General features: G+C 33.4%; 3 protein-coding genes across 4 annotated transcripts; 1 reads left to right on the top strand and 2 right to left on the bottom strand.

The window, feature by feature from the left end:
* Positions 1 to 229: 229 nt before the first annotated feature.
* LOC146725338 (transient receptor potential cation channel subfamily M member 7-like) lies at positions 230 to 13,143 on the bottom strand. 2 transcript variants are annotated; one of them, XM_085496417.1, is made up of 12 exons: positions 12,816 to 13,143; positions 10,705 to 10,745; positions 10,541 to 10,585; positions 10,265 to 10,315; positions 9,766 to 9,810; positions 7,197 to 7,477; positions 6,901 to 6,983; positions 6,380 to 6,591; positions 6,148 to 6,217; positions 5,254 to 5,348; positions 3,056 to 3,129; positions 230 to 2,201 (listed from the first exon to the last, which is right to left on the bottom strand). In XM_085496417.1, exons 6-12 carry the CDS (start codon positions 7,365 to 7,367, stop codon positions 2,166 to 2,168), a joined length of 741 nt encoding a protein of 246 aa, XP_085352543.1. In that variant the 5' UTR covers positions 7,368 to 7,477; positions 9,766 to 9,810; positions 10,265 to 10,315; positions 10,541 to 10,585; positions 10,705 to 10,745; positions 12,816 to 13,143; the 3' UTR covers positions 230 to 2,165. The 2 variants fall into 2 exon arrangements, with proteins under 2 accessions (XP_085352543.1, XP_085352542.1); XM_085496416.1 differs by lacking the exons at positions 9,766 to 9,810; positions 10,265 to 10,315; positions 10,541 to 10,585; positions 10,705 to 10,745; positions 12,816 to 13,143 and adding an exon at positions 8,145 to 8,205 and having other exon boundaries at positions 230 to 2,198.
* Positions 10,946 to 13,438, top strand: LOC146725337 (uncharacterized protein KIAA1958-like). Its single transcript, XM_085496415.1, has 2 exons — positions 10,946 to 11,424; positions 11,615 to 13,438. Exons 1-2 carry the CDS (start codon positions 11,340 to 11,342, stop codon positions 12,688 to 12,690), a joined length of 1,161 nt encoding a protein of 386 aa, XP_085352541.1. The 5' UTR covers positions 10,946 to 11,339; the 3' UTR covers positions 12,691 to 13,438.
* A 163-nt stretch (positions 13,439 to 13,601) lies between these two features.
* LOC146725336 (uncharacterized) lies at positions 13,602 to 21,089 on the bottom strand. Its single transcript, XM_085496418.1, has 7 exons — positions 19,705 to 21,089; positions 19,460 to 19,577; positions 19,142 to 19,189; positions 15,828 to 15,925; positions 14,942 to 15,010; positions 13,867 to 14,037; positions 13,602 to 13,652 (listed from the first exon to the last, which is right to left on the bottom strand). The coding sequence occupies exons 1-7, from the start codon at positions 19,819 to 19,821 to the stop codon at positions 13,602 to 13,604; spliced, it is 672 nt and encodes a 223-aa protein (XP_085352544.1). The 5' UTR covers positions 19,822 to 21,089.
* Between the last annotated feature and the right edge of the window lie 811 nt (positions 21,090 to 21,900).

Raw genomic sequence — 21,900 nt, 5'->3', positions numbered from 1 at the left:
TGTTTACACAATGACTAGTAAGGGTGCAGTTTAGTGTACGACAAGTCATTGTCAATGACATAGTCCCTGTCTAGTTTTTATACTCTTAATTGTAAACAATGAAAGATGTTGATAGAATATAATTAATGTTGCTGAAGGTCAAATGAAAACAAATCAATGTTTTGGACTCATTCAGCAGAGACTTAAAAACAGTGCAGGTTAACATACATGTATTCCACACAAGTCACAATAAGGTAGCAATAAAATAAGGGATTTATTCTAACCAAGTTTGACACGCTATTTAATAACAAATTACAACAGTTTGTAGGTGTACTTCTGAGATCAATAAACAAACACATTCACTTGCATGAACAATTTATTTCAATGAATATGTAACACATTAAAATGGAGTTTGTTTAAACAAATGTGTCATTTTATTCATGTAATACTATGAGTATGTATCTCGTATATAAAACAAATTCCATAACAATTTCAGCGATATTTCCAACATTTGATGTGGTAAAATGTTTTAGAATATATAACATATCAGGAACTGGACTTAAAATAAAATTACACAGTCCCCATTAAATTTTTGAAAGTTCTCTTTGTGCTTGTCATATAAAAGTGGAGGGGTTGTCGCGAGCATGTCCTTGAAACTAGAGTTTCTAGTGGCGTATACAACAGATTGTTTATTTACATCAAATTCGAACATGTGTTGTGTAACGACCCCTCCGGTTTAAGACATAGCAAAGAAAAAACATAGATCACAAGTAAAAGCATGTCCAAGTTGTCACATTTTAAACAAACAAGATGGCCGCCAGTCAGCCATATTTGATCAAATTGAATTGACATGTACATGTATACATTTATGACATGCTAAATATCAATGAAAATGATACATGGGTGACAGAGATATAGTAATAAGGCCAAAAATAAAAACAGTCGTTATTCTGCCATCTTTGATCTGATTATGAAACAATTTGACATGTATGATGTATGTGCCAAATACGAATGAAAATGGTACATAAATCTTGGAAATATAGTAGTAAGGCCAAAAAATCAGATGGCTGTCAATCGGCCATCCTTGATCCGATTTTGGAACAAATTGTCATGGACATGTATCCTAACATGTATAAAGTATGTGCCAAATTTGAATGAAAACTGACAAAGCATTCCAAGATACCACATTTAAAAAAAAAAACAAGATGCCTGCCAGTCATCCATCTTTGATATAATTGCGAAAGAAATTGTCATGGACATGTATTCTAACATCTACCAAGTTTGAATGAAAACTGACAAAGCATGTCCAAAATACATCATTTTCAAAAAACAAGATGGCTGCCAGTCGGCCATTTTGAATCAAATCGCTAAACCACTGCATGTGCATATTTCCCACATAAAGTACTAGGCACATGCAAAGAATGAACTGAATCGGTCCAAAGGATTCTGAAGTATGACTCCGGACAGACGGACACATGCATGGACGCACAGACGGAGACCGAATTATAAGTCCCCGTTTTCAGACTTCGTCCGAACGGGACTAATAATAGAAACATATGGGTATGTGTTTAGTAGTTATTTGGTTCTCAGTATTGTATTTGAAAGGTACAAAGGTTGGAAAATGCACATTTTGAACAGTTAAAGAGTTATTTAGAAAATGAAATCAAAGACTTTCTAATGCAGAGTGTACTAGAGGCAACAAAAACATGGTAAAGAAATAAACAATAAGTTTGTCAGCTGAGATTTGTTTACTTCTGTAAAACCATTTACAAAGGTCAGCCTTTGTCGGTCAGCCATTTTGGATTAGATATTGCAACAAAAATGCATGAACAATTTTCCAATATAATGTCTAATGTGTGAATTTGAACTTGATCGTTCCATTCTACAGTTTTGGACTGTATCCAAAAGCTGTAAATCGGGTAATTATTATGCAAATTGATAATAAACCTTCACAGACCTCAATCACAAACTTATGTCTGTAGGTTATACCCTAGCAACTATACACTGACTTTTATTGGCAGATGAGGCAATTAACATGCATAGTTTCAACACAAATTTAATCACATATGTGGAGTGGAGCACTATAGTTTTGTTGAAATTCAATGATTGTGAATGGTTCTTCAGATCCAGGCACCAGTGTAAATCAGGCGTCAAGTAATAAAGATTTGTTCCGCTGTACTGAGAACTCAATCAACGATCTTATCTGGACTTCGGAAACCCTGCTTTGAAAAATAATATGTGTATAAATAAGAATCTTTATCTTTATTTTGCTTGTAGCATGTTGAATGAATTAAAAATAACAGTCCCGTCATTCTATTTGATTCATCACAATTTAGCAGGTATATCATATACAAAAATTGAGGCCATTCCTATATAGCAATTTTTTTTTTAAATTTAAACCACAGTTCAAATGAAATAATATAAATGACCGAAAGCTTATATTATAGATTGTATCCTATGCTATGATTTTCTTTCTGGACATTGATGTTATTACACTTTCGACAAATGTTTATGTTACCATGTGTTTAGAAAGCAGGGCAAACTGTATACTGCTACAAACCCACAATCTCTCTGATATGAGACAAACATGCTAGCCTCTGTACCATTGTTAACATATGGTATTTATATGATGAGCATGAAATTGATCTAGGTATGGAAACTGCAAGAAACAGTTCTTGATCTTTATAAACAATTGTGACTCATGCTAGTCATTCAACTTTTACATTTGAAGGTGTAATAAGATTTAACCCTTACGGCAATAGTGCCATTAAGTTTTAAAGGTGTACATGGTACACAATAATTTGCAAGTATATTTGAGAAAAGTTCTGAACAATAAATCATTCCATTTTGCCCAAATTCAAAAAAGAAGACATGTACAACATACAATCATCACTGTCAATTTTACAAGTGTTTATTGATTACCAGGTACATTATGGGACTGAGCTGCATAGAAGAACCAATTAAATGCTCAATGCTGGTTGGGGGTGATCAGGAATGCAATAACTTAACACACAGCTCTATAACACATAATCAAAATATTATAATAAAACATAATACAATCATGAGAAGTACTTACAATAATGTTTGACTCACAGTCCAAACCTTCACCTTTTAATTGCTCATCAATAAGATCCACAAGTGGCTCCATGTCTGTAGAAATAGATAGGTAAAGTAGTAATAACCGACCTAACCGCAGACAATTTGTAAACATACAAATAGATAATCGTAACAAATAGTTTTAATCTAATCACAAATGAGAAACAAGAAATATAACATAATAAACAAGTCATTGAAAATGACATACTGGTAGTCCCTGTTAAATTTTTGAAAGTTCTCTTTGTGCTCGACATATTAAAGCGGAGGGGTTGTCGCAAGCGTGTCCTTGAAACTTGAGTCCTAAGTGGCATATACAACAGATTGTTTATTTACATCAAATTCAAACACGTGTTGCGTGACAACTCCTCAGGTTTAGGACATAGCAAAGAAAAACATAGATCACAAGTGAAAATAAAACAATTTGAGGTGCATGTCTATGTTATTTGTTCTAAAATTACTCAAATCTTTTTATGAAGTTTTAACAATTCAGTGAAAAACTAGAGACTATCTGTTTTTGTGTGATAAAAATAGACATTTGGAAAGTTGAAAGGAAATTAAACTAAAAATGGATATTTTTAATTTTTTACAAATGATTTTTCATCAGTATTTGTTTATATTTTTTTAAAAATGTGCTGACAACACTTTTAAAAGTCTATAGAAATAACGTATATCAATCTGATTAAGTAAAATTTTATCTTAATATACTGGGAGTTTTTGAAGATGCAAGATGGATAAAAACAAATATAAATGCAATAAAAAACATGCCGTACAATACAACTGATTGTAATGAGATTGACTAAAGTTCAATTTGAAAAAAATGTTGACATCTTATGATAGTATACAATATTTTTGTAGGGGAGTGATATGAATCTAGGTAACTTACTCTACATGTAGAAATATCCAGTCCTATAGGACTGGCAGTGTAAAGTCCTATAGGAATTGTATAGTCCTATAAGACTTATGATCTCACACACCAGTCCTATAGGACTGGCAGTGTAAAGTCCTATAGGAATTGTATAGTCCTATAAGACTTATGATCTCACACACCAGTCCTATAGGACTGGCAGTGTAAAGTCCTATAGGAATTGTATAGTCCTAAAAGACTTATGATCTCACACGCCTGTCCTATAGGACTGGCAGTGTAAAGTCCTATAGGAATTGTATAGTCCTATAAGACTTATGATCTCACACACCAGTCCTATAGGACTGGCAGTGTAAAGTCTTATAGGAATTGTATAGTCCTATAAGACTTATGATCTCACATGCCTGTCCTATAGGACTGGCAGTGTAAAGTCCTATAGGAATTGTATAGTCCTATAAGACTTATGATCTCACACGCCTGTCCTATAGGACTGGCAGTGTAAAGTCCTATAGGAATTGTATAGTCCTATAAGACTTATGATCTCACACACCAGTCCTATAGGACTGGCAGTGTAAAGTCTTATAGGAATTGTATAGTCCTATAAGACTTATGATCTCACATGCCTGTCCTATAGGACTGGCAGTGTAAAGTCCTATAGGAATTGTATAGTCCTATGAGACTTATGATCTCACACACCAGTCCTATAGGACTGGCAGTGTAAAGTCCTATAGGAATTGTATAGTCCTATAGGACTTATGATCTCACACGCCTGTCCTATAGGACTGGCAGTGTAAAGTCCTATAGGAATTGTATAGTCCTATAGGACTTATGATCTCACACACCAGTCCTATAGGACTGGCAGTGTAAAGTCCTATAGGAATTGTATAGTCCTATAGGACTTATGATCTCACACACCAGTCCTATAGGACTGGCAGTGTAAAGTCCTATAGGACTTGTTGATTCCTATAGGAATTTACATAAAGTCCTATAGGACTATACATGTCCTATAGGATTTCATGAAAAGTCCTATAGGATTTTTTAAAATCCTATAAGATTATAAAAATCCTATAGGAAACTTTTGTAAGGGATAGTCACTTATAAATAGTGAAAGTGTATCCAACCATGGAGGTATAAACTGTTTATACCTCCATGATGAACATAATCTCATCTTTATTTCCTGTACTACCAGAATAATGCATTTTCAGAGCTAGGGTGATTTACATATGTACAATGTCAACATTAGCAGATTACTAGTGTACATGTATGTATAGCTTCTGTTACTCACTTTTATAAAGACATAAATGAACTAAATATACCTTTCAGTTTCAAGAGTCTGCAATAGCTGTTGCAGGTATGCTCCTGGCAAAAATTGTTTAAAGCTTGTTGTGACATGTTGTCACATCCAAAGTACCTAGCATAAAAAAATTTAACAATTATTTTGATTGTAACTATTGTGGTTGCATATTCTAGAAATGAGTGAATGGAATGGCAAGGTATAATTCTGAGAGGCAAAATATGTTAATTTACAAGGTTATATATTGTAGTGCTAAACTATGAAATACAATATGAGGTTATTACGAGGATACCTCAAAGTATGCAAGAAGACAGTACAGTGCAACAGCATACTGTCTGAGTGCATACTTTGAGGTATCTTCAAAATAACCTTATTATTATACATCTTTTACTTCCTAAGATACATCATGGGAATGCAGAAATCCAAAAACAGAATCTGCTAACTTCTTTGTGTGGATCGAGTCCAGCCAAACCCCGGTGGCAGCCATGTTTGTTTTTATTATTAGAGGACGCTTACGCGCGCAATCATACCATATTTGGAATTCACATTTCCATATATATGGAAGGATGAAAATACCCTGTAAAATACCGCAAAATTACAACACGCTGTAAATTATGGCGTTACGGTGACAGATGTATAATAATATGTAATATAACTGATGAACAGTATAAGCAGAGTACTGTGACTTAATGCTTAGCACATATTATTTTGGTTATGTAATAATAATAAAATAATAATTTAGTGTAGATTTTGCGAGTGAAAATATATATAAAAAAAAAGTACTATAACTATATGTAAATAATCAAATATGTGTTTAACCTTAAAACTTTTGGGAACCCAACAAGAAGTAAACAAAAATATTTTAATAACTTCACTATACATAATGAGATAGTGACGGTACAAAACATAAGCTTACAGTTCTTGTGTTTCCAAATCACCAACTTCCCAAGTTGCCATTGAAATGTCAGTCAGTGAGAGACCAACGCCTGTAACAAAACATTAACATGTCAGTCTGTACTATTTGTTCTATTAAAGAAATATAGGACAATAAAATACTACCAAGATTTGAAAAGGCGTCAAGCAGTGTTCAGCAACATACAATCATCTACACATCATGATTCATTAATAAATTTAAAAATAAAACAAACCTTGCAGATCAGCCACCATCAATTTACGGTTGTACTTATGATATACAAAATGGCAAAAAGCTGATATTTTTTTGCCATGCTCTGTCTCAATTAAATCTTTGTATACTCTTCCGTCATTATTCATGTACTTAACAAATTTTCCTTTTAATTTTTCTTCTAACACGTACACATGATGACTATTGTTGTCTTGTATCATATAACATGGAATGATTCTGATAAGAAACATTAACAACAATGTGTTCAGTAAATAACATTAAAAAAATCTACATTATCATCACTTTTCATTCATGTTCACAACTTGTAATGACAACATTTCACATCTTTGAGTGGACGCCAGAATATGTTGCATGATGTGTTTATGAAAATTTTAAATAAATTGATCAGTAAAGGTAAGTCTGACACTAGAACCATTAAGATTTTCAGGAAATTAATCACAACAAAGTTTACAACATGAAGATAATACTGCATATGGTACTTGTAATACAATTACTGAATGTATATCACATCTCATTTGATAATACCTTGGCGCTTCTCCAAACTCTTTTGGGATGACGTCTTTGAAATTTAAAGACAACATTCTTGCTGACATTTGAGATTGCACTTCCTGTATGAAAAAGAATATGATCAAAATTAGATCCCATTCCACAGCCAATTAATTTTAAGAGCTGAAAAACTTTCCTAATAATAACAAAAAAAAGTTAATGACTAGATATATGATAATTTAATTGAGAAAATAATGGTTACAATTCACTATATTATTAAAAAGTTACACTTAGTAGTATAGCTAAAAACCAGCAATACAGGAAAAAGTCTTTACCTTTTTAGTCATAGAGATGATAGCTTCATTCTTCGATTTTGATAAATGCGGCTTATAGTGGATTTCATACATTGTTCTTATTGTTGAATCCTTGTAAGTCTTAACCACATAGGCCAGAGTTGTGTCCAACACATTTGATGACAACAAGTCACAGTTATAACAGTTTCTCATTCCCCCTTCTCCAATTAAGGAAGTTACTCTGTATTTGATGGGAAAGGAGGTTTCCTTCCATTTTATCCCATCAGATGTTATTTGCACTAAATACAGGGAACCAGTAGAATCTAGTGATAAAATATTCAAAAACAAACATACAAGTTAATTCACACTTCCATATACTGTAAAATGCTTTATGTTTGCTTTTAATTTTTTTTCATTATTTTCACTAAATTATTTTCATAAAATTCAGCGAATATACCTTTTTTCCTATATTTTACATTCAGCAAAATCAATGAAAATAAACTGTATACTAAAATAAAGTAGTTAAAATTTATTATATTATATCTACTATATGCTCTCCACCATCTATATTAATGCTAGGAACTGGCATGCAAATGATAATATAATAAATGTAGCAGATTTAACAATAATCACTATATAGGTCTCTCTTTATGTATCTATAGCCTTGTTCACACTTGCTGACAAATGGAGGGCACTTAAGACTACTTTGTACATATTTCTTATCAGTGGGCTGAATCTCTATTCTGTTCAGCATCATATGTGGTAATTTATGTTTTACATGGCTTTCACACCTTTTCACCTAAACATTGGGTTGCTATCAGGGATAATTCCCAGTGTTTAACACAGAACTCAGGGTTAAGACTAGCCTTCTCACTCTGAGCTATTGGGAAAATCTTAATAATTAAAAGTAAATGAAAAAGAAATTATATTTCATTACATGACCTGATAAAGAATGTAATAACTAGTATTCTAAATCAACATTTTACTTACAGTTTTTCTCAAGAGGAGTACATTGCAGGCTTTTGCCAAACTGCATGAAATGAGTTAACCCTACTGCATAACAAAACAGTAATTCAATTTTAAATTTAGAACAATTTTCTTCTGTTTAACAGCTGCATGCTCCAAATAATTATAATAATAAACAATAACAAAATTGATTACTAAAATATATTAACTGATAATCCAACTATATGAAATAAAATCTGCAATAATGTTTATAAAATGACATAAAGCCGATCTGGATGTGAGTGAAACATGCAGAAAAAAATGAAATTGGTTTGCAGGTACTCAGTAAAAACAACAATTTATGTGAAACTTATAAAATAGTAAATTACGTTACCAATTTGAGTTCGAGCCAAATTAAATTGTTAAACTACTGAACATGTTACTGCACATATGTGCAATGCATTATGGGAGAGGAATGTTTTCAGTATATAATGGAAAATGAAATATCATAATGAATAACTTAATTATTTTTTTTTTTTTGCATCTTGATGGTTTGAACCCATAATAATGAGCATAAAAATATAATGGGAGTAGTAAGTATGAAAAAGATGACATAACAACAGGGGAAAACATACTGTATTCACTTATACCCAAGCTTTCAGATGATGTATAGGTTATTATAAATGACAGATCAATTTTTAACTCAGGTTTTCCCCTGTTGCTACATTAATAGCTTTTCAGAGAATAGCAATTTGATTAGTCTTTCAATGTACTGGTACACTAAGTTGCATTCCAACTTTGTATTCAATGCAGAACACATCTTACTTAGATACTGAAGGGGAAGTTTAATTTTAGTAGGGATTACCGGTAATATTTGAGATACCATATATTCACAGGACTCTAAAATCACAGGTTTGTGATAGAAACAATACATTTTAATGTTCATTAAATTAAAATACGGTAGTCAGTGAAGCTAGCAAGCATTGAAAATAGTTGTGAATCACCAAATCAAACATACCAAGAATTTTCATTATTGTATGCACACAACAGTGTTTATAATACATCAGAAAAATCTTCTAAATTTGATTTCAGGATTCTGTTGGACAATATTTCTCATGGATTGTACAAAATTCAAAGTTATTATCAATGCTAACAGGCGTCAGTGAGAGGGTTTCTACAAATCATACAAAGTGATAATGCAATATATATAGATATCTCTTGGTGCACCTTGTTCTATTTATGCAAGCATCTGAGGTATCGTGTAATGGCAATGATTTGATTCTAGTTGCTCAGATTTTGCGCTCCAACTTCGTTTAATAATCCAAGCTCAAGTTAAAGCTCAGGATGGTGCTCAGGTTTACTCTGAGCAAGCTCAAGTGGAAGATCATTACATAACTGAACATCTGGGTGTCTACATCCATGATCATGATCGATCATGTTTTGACCATCAATGACTACAATTGTTGACTATAATCATAACCGAGAATGATCTGATTCCAGAAACACGCATGGTCATTGATGGTAAAACAAAATCTCCATATTGTTATGTGAGCAGCAAACATGATCCTTCATGGTCTGCTAACATTTATAGTTGTTTTGTTCCTGTCCCTGTATTGTCTAGCTAGTGTCTTTGGACTGGCTATAATCCAAATAAATTATGGCTTACTTGATGACTTTGGTACATCTTCACTAAGAACAGCTCTCTTGACATCTGCAATACAACAAGTTCATTAGTACTTTGGTGAGATAAACACCAGACATGCCAAAGAAAAGGATACATTATATGTGAAAGAAAACAATTCATGCAGTATTGCAAAGTTAGTGTGGTTATTATGACAGCCGATACAATACAAAACATTATGTCTTCATGACTATTATGGTAGACACTTATATGAAAGACATGCTATTCAAACTTGAGCCAATTTTCTGAATGAGATCAGTCAAGTCATGCCAAAAATACAGCCCTGAAACAGAATCCATAAAAACCAAATAGTGAATGCTGACTTTTCAGGACAAGAATAACCACATCTTAATATTATAAATAGTTTAGGCCATCCACAATGTGATTCCATGCTTTATTTAGATGAGGCATTGTGCATTGATTGTTGCCTCTTCACCAATTGTTCTGTTCTGCTTAATTTGTTTTATGGTTTAATTTAACTTACGTGATAATTGTTCTATTTCCAGTGATTTGGTGTTGGATCTTCTTTTCACACCTAAATAATTTACCACAACTTAGCTTATTCCTTTTACACATTCATCTAAACTTCATCATTATGTATTATGTATATGCAATGTTGGTTTAGAATAATGTAATAATAAAAGAGAATTGCCTGTTATTTTCTTCCCAAAGCATTTCAAATTGAATAGTATTTGTTCTGCTCACCTCAATGTACTTTATTCACAATAATAAGATCAGGACAAAATAAAAACATTCTTACCGTGAGTTTGACTTAAATGTAACAGCTGTGCTGAAGCTGAATGTTCTGTAAGCGGAAACAAAAATAATCAAAATGAAATTTTATCTTGAAAGCTATTACATACAAAATAAGGCAAGTTTCATGGAACATTTATGCTATACTCATTGAATTTATGCTATACTCACCGTTTTCAACCACATATGGATTATTGCTATTAACTTCAGAACTTGTGGGTTGAAAAAGAAAAATGTATTAGATTTAATATCCAATGAGACAATAAAGATTTTTATGATTGATCTTGAATAAAAGTCAAATTTTCAAACGTGCCCCAAATAATATCATTATTTAAATCAAATGAATATTGCTGCACACATTACTTATAACTATATAGTTAATACCTTAATTTATCACATGTATCATGCACTTTCGGTGTAATAACACCCGTGTGATATTTTTGGTATTACACACTTTGAAAGTGACGTCACACTTTAAGTCTGTGATGTGATTGGCCAATACAGCTAATTTCACCTTTGACCTAATCAGCAAAGTTAGTACTGAATTATGCAACACTTATGATGAGGCAGATTTTAATGACAAATTATGTAGAAATTATTACATATTATACTTATTAGATTTTTAGATGCTATATAATCTCTGATTTTATCGCTGTTAAATAAACAAAATATTAAAGATATTAATCACAGTCTCAATTCTCCCAACCCGAAAATAGTTCGGGCATGACAATGTTTCGTCTGCTGTCAATCGTACAAATTTGCATCTCAAAGTAAACAAACCTTCAGCTGATCGAACGTTCAAAATCATGATACATATGGGCGACTTAGTCAATACTTTTGATATAGACGTGACAGAATTTATGAATGATGAGCAAGAAAGACCAAGTGAAGGTACGTTTACGTTTTTTTCTTTCGTCAGAACTGATAAACTGAGATCATGATCACTCGGCGTATTGTATGATCGCATAATGCATTGGGTAAAAATACATCACAATACTGCGAGTACTAAATAAAATGATTCCACAACATGAATTTATTTTTATATTTATAATAACAAATGTAACATTTCTTTTCGTCACAGAAAATGCTTCCTTGGGTGAAGCGACAGCACAGACCACTGACAGCGACGGCGCCGAGGCTGGGCCTTCACGACCATGTAGATTTGTGCCAGTCACCGATGACGATGTCAGAAGAACAATCGAAAGTCAACAAAACAAAAACACAGCCAAGAAAACTCTATATGATATGAGATTACTGGGCCAATTTTTGAAGACACCAGAAATAAAAGAAGCTAGAGAAATCCACGAAATCCCTCCAAAAGAACTGGAAACAATTCTATGCAAATTCTTTATCAGTGTCCGTAAACCAAGCGGTGATGACTACGAGCCTACTTCCTTAAGATCTATGCTTTCTAGCTTTGAACGTCACCTGAAACGACACAAATACATGTATTCACTGATCAGTAGTATTGAGTTTAATGAGGTGCGGGAAACAATAAAAGCAAAACAGAAGAAATTAAAGAAAGATGGTAAGGGCAACCTACCGCGAACAGCTGAGGCGGCTACAGATGAGGAAATCGAAATTCTGTGGGAATCGGGACAGTTTGGGTCCCACAGTCCTGAAGCCATAATAAATACCATGTGGTTTTATAACACAGTACATTTTGGTCTGAGGGGTAATACCGAGCACCGTAACATGTGTTGGGGAGATGTGAGCCTATGTACTGATAGTAGCGGTCGTGAATATCTTGAGTTCTCTGAACGGCAAACTAAAACTCGGACTGGAGATAATCCAAGGGATACCAGAAAAGTGAAGCCAAAGATGTGGGACGTCCCTGCGAATCCCAGAAGATGTCCAGTTGCTATTTTCAAAAAATACCTCAGTTTACGACCAGCTAGTTACACAAATAGTGACGACCCATACTACATCGCCACGCATTCTCGCGGACTGCCCAGACCGGGTGAGCAGTGGTTCCGTCACCAGCCTATCGGAATTAATAAAATAGGTTCCCTGATGAAAAATATGGCAACTGCAGCAAATTTACCCCCAAACAAACGCCTCACAAATCATAGTGCCAGAAAGCATCTCATCCAGAAATTAAGTGACCAAAATATACCACCGACTCACACAAATAATGCAGATCTCCGGTCATCGTAACATTCAGTCCGTCAATGCCTACAGCACTATATCAGAAAACCAACACAGAGAAATTTCTGGCATTTTGAATAATCAAAGAGCCACCCCTAACTATAGCACATCAAACCCGTGCCAAACATCAATACCTTCTGTTATGCAACCTCAACCACAACGTAACATCGCGTCCCAGTTGACATCAACCAATATCAGCCATCATGCCTCGACCTTGAGTTCACAATCCACACCGATATTTGGAGGCCCCATTTCCGGCGGAGTATTTAATGTACACGTACATTACAACATTGCCAACAATGATAGTTCAACAATTCCACCGAAAAGACGTCGGATATATGTGTTTGATTCCTCTCAGTCATCAGATGAGAACTAAATAATAACTTTCAATCGACGCAGCGTTGACTTCCATGTTTGATCTCGTGGACCATGTCAATGACGTCATGGAGTGACGGGGAAACCCCCGATAAATACTTGTAGTTCCTACAGCTTTTTGATGTATTTAATAGTTTTTACTGCTTTCGTTTTTCGCTTTAAGTGTTTAAGTTAAAAATAATGTAATTTGTTTATTTGTATTCTAACTAGTTTGGTGTTTGGACCTTTATTAAAGTTCTTTTTGATCGCTTTTGTCTCTTCAATGACTCTTCACTTTTACTTGTTCGACCGAATCAATGCGCCCAGTGTTTGCGTTGTCGATTTCGGCTGCCGACGACAGCCTGAGTGGAAACATTTGGCTTTGAATTACAACAAAAAAGAATACATGTGATAAATAGGATCTCAAATTCGTGACCGTGTAATATCGGATTTATTAAACTCGTGTAGTAATTTTCATATGTTCCTCGCCAAAGGCTCGGAACATATGAAAATTACTACACTCGTTTAATAAATCCGATATTACACGGTCACTCATTGGAGATCCTCTATAAATCATCATCATCGTCATCTTCATCTTCATCTACATCTTTTGATTCCTGAAATTGAATAACATGAATGTTACTCAAAAGTAAAAGGTTAGCTTCTCAATATGAAATTTTGTTATTTTAGGGTCATCAAAAAAAGGCAATGAACACCTTGCAATTGACAAATGTATGATGTAGGTTTAAATACATGAATGACCATCAAAATTATTTCCCTCAGAAAATACCTTCTTGGAGTGGTTTTTGTTCATGTAAAACATTATATTACCTTATAAAAATGAAAACAAGTTTTCCCCTGTATTTGATAATCTTCAGTGAATTCTGGTCCTAAGACCCCACCCATAATTTTACATGAGGTACCGGTAATTTGAGGAATATGAAAGTAATCACAGCAGCTTGATTTTACATTTTCTACTGTTAATGGCTGATTGAATGGGACCTATAAACAGAACATGAATATTAGTGCCTGTTATATATAGCATATATAGCATAAAAATAAAAACATTTTAAATAAACAATATGACAGACTGAATGAATGAAATAGTGAATGAGGTCTGACTGCTAGCATTAATAAAAGTTTAAAATCTATAGTTCCAAAAAAACCTTGAACCTGGTGCATTTTTACAAAACAGATACAAGCCAGACATTTTGAATCAGAACATGAATATGTGTAACACAATGTATGTATACACAACCACAATAAGTTAAAGCAAGCCTGCGAATAATATTCATTAACAAATTTGCAATGATTTAGTCATTTAAAATCAGATTTGTGAAACAAATTCACATGCATTATATACCAAATGTACCAAATTTGAATTAAATTTGTCCATACAGTTCCAGTATGATTGATCAATAAATTTTCAACATTATAAACTGCTAGTGTTCACCCATCATAGAACAAAAGTGCATACTGTGAGATGTATGAATGATGTTTAAATGTGATTGGCCCATATATACACTCAGAAATAGCATGTCTTAAAAACAACATTTTGAATCTGTTCTGAACAAACAGATGGACACCAAAACACACCTTCCTGATTTGCACCTGACAGGGACAAAAATATCACAAAATAAAAATCTTAAATGTATGGTGACACTGCCTGATAAAAAGTTTAAGTATATTTTCCAGTACAGGGCCTATTAAATTCCAGTGATTAAGTGAATAAAATTAGAGTTACACTGTATGTTGAAGTGACCAGTGACTAAACTGAAAATAAACATAGTAAAAAAAATTAATTGTTGATATGTGTGAACTACTTCTTTCTCACATGAAACTAATGGTAATAATATAGTGCACAAAAAATATAAATCGACCAAAAAAATAAAATAATTAAACTTACCAAGACCTTCAAACCTGGGCATTTGCGGTACTTTGACCCATCGAACATCAACTTTGTGATTGTCAGAGTCTAAAACAAAAGAAAATAAGGTACTAGTATATATTGTCATTGGTGGTTTAAACTGTCAACAGTCATGTACATCCAAGTATGACTTTGACTGTAGGCAAATCAAAACTAGCTTCCTATATATTGGATGACTGAAAAAATCTACAGTTTGTATTTAAATACTATTGCTTAACATTAACTGAAAGTTTTATCTATGCCAGATCATTAACATATAAACTAATTTGACCACTGAAGCATCTTACATATATGTCTTTTTTTTCTGCCAAAACTGTTGGTTTACCAAAAATCTAAAGGAAGACACACCAAATATGAAAGCATCTCAAATAGTTGTTTTAAATAGTCATTTAGGCCAGACTTTTTTTATTCCTTGTTTCTCAAGTTTTTATGAGGCAATTTTTTTGAGGAGGGCGAAAAAAAAAAAAAATTAATTCTTTTTTTTCATTAGATTTGTGTGATTCTCAAAGAATTGTAAATGAGATCATTGATCGGAGAGAAGAAATGAAATAAAATGTTATTCCATGTATAACCTTGTTTCTCATCTGCGCGAGACTTCGGTACTTTGATCATGATACTCCCACGCAAATGCAACTTGGATTTGTTAAGCGGCGAGCGGTAAAAATTACACTGAAATAAAATTTTATTTTTATTTCATTTTCGGCTCCTGTTCATTCGGCGGGTTCGCGAAATATGGGATAATAAAAGTCTGGCCTTATGAAGAATTTTGTTCCACAACAGCCAACATCTAGTTGAGCTAAAACAGTTACTAAATCTACTACATCAGATGTTTCTGGACACATTAGTGCTTATAATTACTAATTACCTTTGGACATTTCACAAGTTCTCGCTGACATGGTCTTCGTTTGGCTAAGTTTTTGGCCCGAATATTTTTTTGCTTATTTGCAATATCTCCCCATGTTTCTAGAATAATAATTAAAGAAAGCTTAGAAAGAACTCCGGTGTGCTGAGAGTATTGGAGATACATTAAAATTAATTCAAAATTTAAGATTTGCTTTTCAAACAAGAAGCTTGGCAACCAATTTGAAATTGCTATTTGAAATGCATAGCATGAAAAAAATGTGATTCACATTAATTATCAAAATTTATAATACATACAGAAAATACATTTGATTGTTCATCCATGGTTTTTAGTTTAATTAGTTCCAGAGCACCTCTGCAATGAATTCAATTTGGTAAATCTGTTTTTTTAGATATAAGAAATAGGCTAATAATAGATAATCAATATGCATGTTTATCAACATTAAACAAATCATGGATTACTTCAACGGACCAAATGAATTATTATACAAATTAAGCAATTATTATGCTTAGATTTAGGTCTGTATATTGTTTCAAGGTACACATGTACAAAGTTTCATTATAATGTGATGATTAATCCTAACTAAATTAGTGGAAAGCTGAAAAGTAAATTAGGTAAATATTATAGATTTATATAAACCTAAAACTAATTTGATCATCACATTGTGTTAGAGTAAATATGTACCAAGATTCATGAATTAAGACAAGTCATTGTCAATGACACGTCCCCGTTCCGTTCATATTTGAGTGACATATACATTCAAAGCAGATCATGACCGAAATGCACCTGCATATGTACAACACATTGTGCTAAATCTGAACAAAATCCATCCATGCATGACTGAGATCCGGTTCTGGAATTGTGAAAATACGTGATTTTGATGCATTTTCGGCCTTAAAATGGCCATCATTCCGCTATTGTTAAGCAGATCATGAAACAAATGCACATATCTATTTGTGACATGATGTACCATGTGTGTGTGAAGTTTGAACTTGATCAATCCAGACATGTCTTGGATACGGATCCAGAACTGAATTCTTTAACAAAATGGCCGCCAGTCGGCCATTTCGAACTTGATCCGAAAAAAAAAGACGTGCATCAAGGTCCTATTATGTTTAATGTATGTACCAAATTTGAACAAAATCCATCCATGCATAACTGAGATACGGGTCCGGAATGGTAAAAATGTGCGATTTCAATGCATTTTCGGCCTTAAAGCGGCCCCCATTTGGCTATCGTTAATGAGATCATGAAACAAATGCACATACATATTTGTGACATGATGTACCTTGTGTGTGTGAAGTTTGAACTTGATCAATCCAGACATGTCTCGGATACGGATCCAGAACTGAATTCTTTAAAACAAAATGGCCGCCAGTCGGCTATTTCGAACTTGATGCGAAAAAAAAATGACGTGCATCAAGGTCCTATTATGTTTAATGTATGTACCAAATTTGAATGAAATTTGTCCATGCATAACTGAGATCTGGGTCCGGAATGGTGAAAATGTGCGATTTCAATGCATTTTCGGCCTTAAAGCGGCCCCCATTTGGCTATCGTTAATGAGATCATGAAACAAATGCACATACATATTTGTGACATGATGTACCTTGTGTGTGTGAAGTTTGAACTTGATCAATCCAGACATGTCTCAGATACGGATCCAGAACTGAATTCTTTAAAACAAAATGGCCGCCAGTCGGCTATTTCGAACTTGATCCGAAAAAAAAAATGACGTGCATCAAGGTCCTATTATGTTTAATGTATGTACCAAATTTGAATGAAATCCGTCCATGCATAACTGAGATCCGGGTCCGGAATGGTGAAAATGTGCGATTTCAATGCATTTTCGGCCTTAAAGTGGCCGCCATTTGGCTATCGTTAATGAGATCATGAAACAAATGCACATACATATTTGTGACATGATGTACCTTGTGTGTGTGAAGTTTGAACTCGATCAATCCAAGCATGTCTCAGATACGGATCCAGAACTGAATTCTTTAAAACAAAATGGCCGCCAGTCAGCCATTTCGAACCCGATCCAAAAAAAAAAATGACGTGCATCAAGGTCCTATTATGTTTAATGTATGTACCAAATTTGAACAAAATCCGTCCATGCATAACTGAGATCCGGGTCCGGAATGGTGAAAATGTGCGATTTTGATGCATTTTCGGCCTTAAAATGGCCGCTATTCGGCTATTGTTAATCGGATCATGAAAAAAATGCATGTGCATATGTCCCATATAATGTGTGATGTATGAGTGAAGTTTGAACTTAATCGGTCCATGCATGTTCGAGATACAGGTGATCACGGACGCACGGACGCACGGACGCACGGACGCACACAGGGCAAAACATAAGTCCCCGTTTTCGGACTGCGTCCGAACGGGGACTAATAAGTACTGTCACAGACCATCTATGTACAAAGTTTCATTGAAATGTGGTTAGAACCAAAACTTATGATTTATTATGCAAATTAGGTAATTAATATTATCTGATTCTAACTCAAAACTGAACGGGTCTGTGCATTGTTCTGGAGCATCAATGTACCAAATTCCATTGAAATGGAATTAATTAGTACATGTGATATTAGTGTAAAAGCCAAAAATTAACTAATTATGCAAATTAGTTGATAAATATGCACACAGGTCTTTGGATTGTTCTAGGGCATCTATGTACCAAGTTTCATTGAAGTGTAATGATGTAATAGTACCTGAAATATCAAAAGCTGATTAATTATGCAAATTACGTAATTATTATTTCACATATCTGTCTGTGCATTGTTCTATGTATCTATGTACCAAGTTTCATTGAGATGTGATGATCAGTATCTGAGATATCAGTGGAAAAGCCGAAAATTGACTAATGATTATGCAAATTAGGTTAATTATATGCATGGATTTGTACCCAAAACTGATCAAATCTGTGCATTAGTCCAGATCATCTATGTACCAAGTTTCATCAAAATCTAATGAATGGCTCTTTAGATATCAGTGGATAAATTATGAATGATTATGCTAATTAGGGAATTAATATGAACAGATTTTAACCCCAAACTAATCAGGTTTGTACATTGTCCTAGAGTATCTTTGTACTACGTTTCATTGAAATGGAATAATTAGTACTTTAGATATCAGTGTGATAGCTTAGAATTGGTTAATTATGCAAATTAGATAATTAATATGTACAGATTAATCAGGTTTGTCTATTGTCCTACAGCATCCATGTACAAAGTTTCATTGAAATGTGATGATTAGTACTTGAGATATCAGTGTGAAAGTTGAAAATTAATTAATTAATATGCATAAATACTCACCATCCATCATTCCTGCAGATGTAGTTGTAGATGTAGCACCAGAAGATACTGTACAAAAAATAAACATTTTTACTATTACTGTCTTTTAGGTAAAATTATACAATTAGTATTATGTTTAATGCTTATAATATTCAAACCAAAGCTCCCAAATACATGCAATGCCGGGTATGTATTTGAAGAGCAGCAGTTTGAGTGAGAATGTTAAACCTTGGTCATTTGTATGATGCATATCTTTTTTGTGAAAGATATTTTTTTTTTATTTTAAAAAACTTTGAAAAATAATATTTTGCAGCTTACAAAAAGAACTGGGAAACTCACCGATTTTTTTCCCTGGTGTATGGTGATTAACTCCATGGCCACAAACAACACACTCTGTTGGAATGGCCACATTATTTTCATAGGCTTTGCATCGGCATTTTTTACATGACCCAGCACACTAATAAATACGAACAGACATATTGCACCACATAATTATCGATAGCCAAATAAAGTGTCTTTGAAATTACAAAGGACAAAAACCTGAAGTGTAATATACTTTTGTAAAGATATATTCATGAACTTACATGATCTCTCGCCACACATTCGCAAGTTCTACATCTATTAGATGCGGCACTTTTTCTGTACTGATTGCAGCCACATCCACACCCACCACGAGGGATACCCTCATGGTCCAAATCCATAATACTATGAAGCAAAACAAAATTAATCTAGTTGAAGTTGCATGTTGGAATATTTCCCAAAACTTAAAATAAAATATACAGTACTAGACTCAATAAAAGACATTAGATAACATAAAAAAAATGTTTATATTCATGATAACATCCAAAACCCCTTAACATATTGTGTATTAATTCATCATTCTGAGCATAATATTGAGAGTGATTTGTAGGTCAAGGTTAATAAACAATATTTGCAGATTTACTTATATAGAATCAACACGTTTGAAAGAACAGACAGAGCTGTAACAAAGGCAACATATTATTTTGGGATGGAATACAATGACCATGATTGGTATGATATTGTAAATGCCCAATTCATGAGTTATTGTGGGTTTCCTTAAATTTTTTGCCTACACAAAATTAATTATAATAATAAATATACATTGTATGTATCATTGTATTGAAATTTAAACAAATGTTGGCACAAGCGTGAAATACTCTATATCTATATCAGTTAATCATTATATGACAACACATAAATTATCATTTTGTGTACATCCACACTCGTACATCTATAGTATTGCTGCATTTCTAAGCTTGCCAAATGAGGGCGCTATATATGAATTGTAAATATGAATATATGAATTGTAAACTATTGAACACAGGAAATAGTAAATAAATAGTACAAATCACAGTTTTTCAACGGTAAAGATAAAATTTCGCACCAATTACGCCCATTTAACATCGGAGTGGCGGTTTACTTTATAGTAATATTATTGGCCTACAATGTCTTCGTCGGGGCCGTTTACCGGCTGTTGACGTGTTGACCAACATACCCAGCCTTATATAATACTTATTCAAATAATAAGTTGCAGATCTGGGTTTCTGAGATCACAGTCACCCTAGTAGAGTGACTGTTCTGAGATTGAACACGAAGCAGACTTGAATGTCATTTTCAGTTCATTTTGTTATCGCCGGCAGGGTAAATTATAGTTTTGAACGTCGTGGGATTATTGCCACACCAGATGAATCCCGACATACACGATCTGTCAATCACGCAACGATGGAATGGACAAAATAACTACCGCAACAATAACAAATAAAACAAGAGAAAAAAACACGGAAACACAAGAAACGACAAGTGAAAGCAAGAGCTACAGAACGGCAACCATGTACATTGGTTTCTGGCTTCATCAACTGTTATTACATAGATCGTCTCGTTATAAAAATAAATAATCGATTCAGCCTCAAATGGCGTGCACTCGTATTTGTACTCTCGCGACAACAAAATTGTGTTAACTCACCTATACCTAATCCAGAACAGTGGTTTACATACACAACACGAACACGTTTTACCAATCTTCAAAATGGAACTCGCCGATTGGTCGAACTGTATAGGTTAGGGGTCAGGGGTGAAAGTGCAACAAATGAAAATTCAAACGCAAATGCAAGTCAAAATCTCAATGCAGGTCAAAATCTCAATGCAAGTGCATGTGAAAGTTAAAATACAAATGCAATTCAAAATGCAAATGAACTTTTTCAAAATGCAAATACAAGTAAAAATCTTAATGCAGATGAATTTTTAAATGCAAATACAAGTCAAAATCCCAATGCAAATGAACTTTTAAATGCAAATACAAGTCAAAATCCCAATGCAAATGAACTTTTAAATGCAAATACAAGTCAAAATCTAAATGTAAATTAAGTTTTAAATGCAAATACAAGTCAAAATCCTAATGCAAGTAAAATGTTAAATGCAAATGAACTTTTAAATGCAAATACAAGTCAAAATCTAAATGTAAATTAAGTTTTAAATGCAAATACAAGTCAAAATCTAAATGTAAATTAAGTTTAAATGCAAATACAAGTCAAAATCTAATGCAAGTAAAATGTTAAATGCAAATAAACTTTTAAATGCAAATACAAGTCAAAATCCCAATGCAAATGAACTTTTAAATGCAAATACAAGTTAAAATTTTAATTTAAGTCAAAATCTCATGAAAATGGTAATTGAAATCAAATTTTAAATGCAAAAACAAATAATTGTATGGTAAATGAAAAGGTTTAGTCGTGACCCTCCTCGGTTGCCGTACTTGTGCT

This window comes from Saccoglossus kowalevskii, unplaced genomic scaffold (genome assembly GCF_978046115.1).
Source record: "Saccoglossus kowalevskii unplaced genomic scaffold, keSacKowa6.1 SCAFFOLD_338, whole genome shotgun sequence".
NCBI classification, from domain to species: Eukaryota; Metazoa; Hemichordata; class Enteropneusta; family Harrimaniidae; genus Saccoglossus; species Saccoglossus kowalevskii.
Note: the sequence above shows the minus strand (reverse complement) of the source record. Positions and strands in the feature narration are given on the sequence as shown.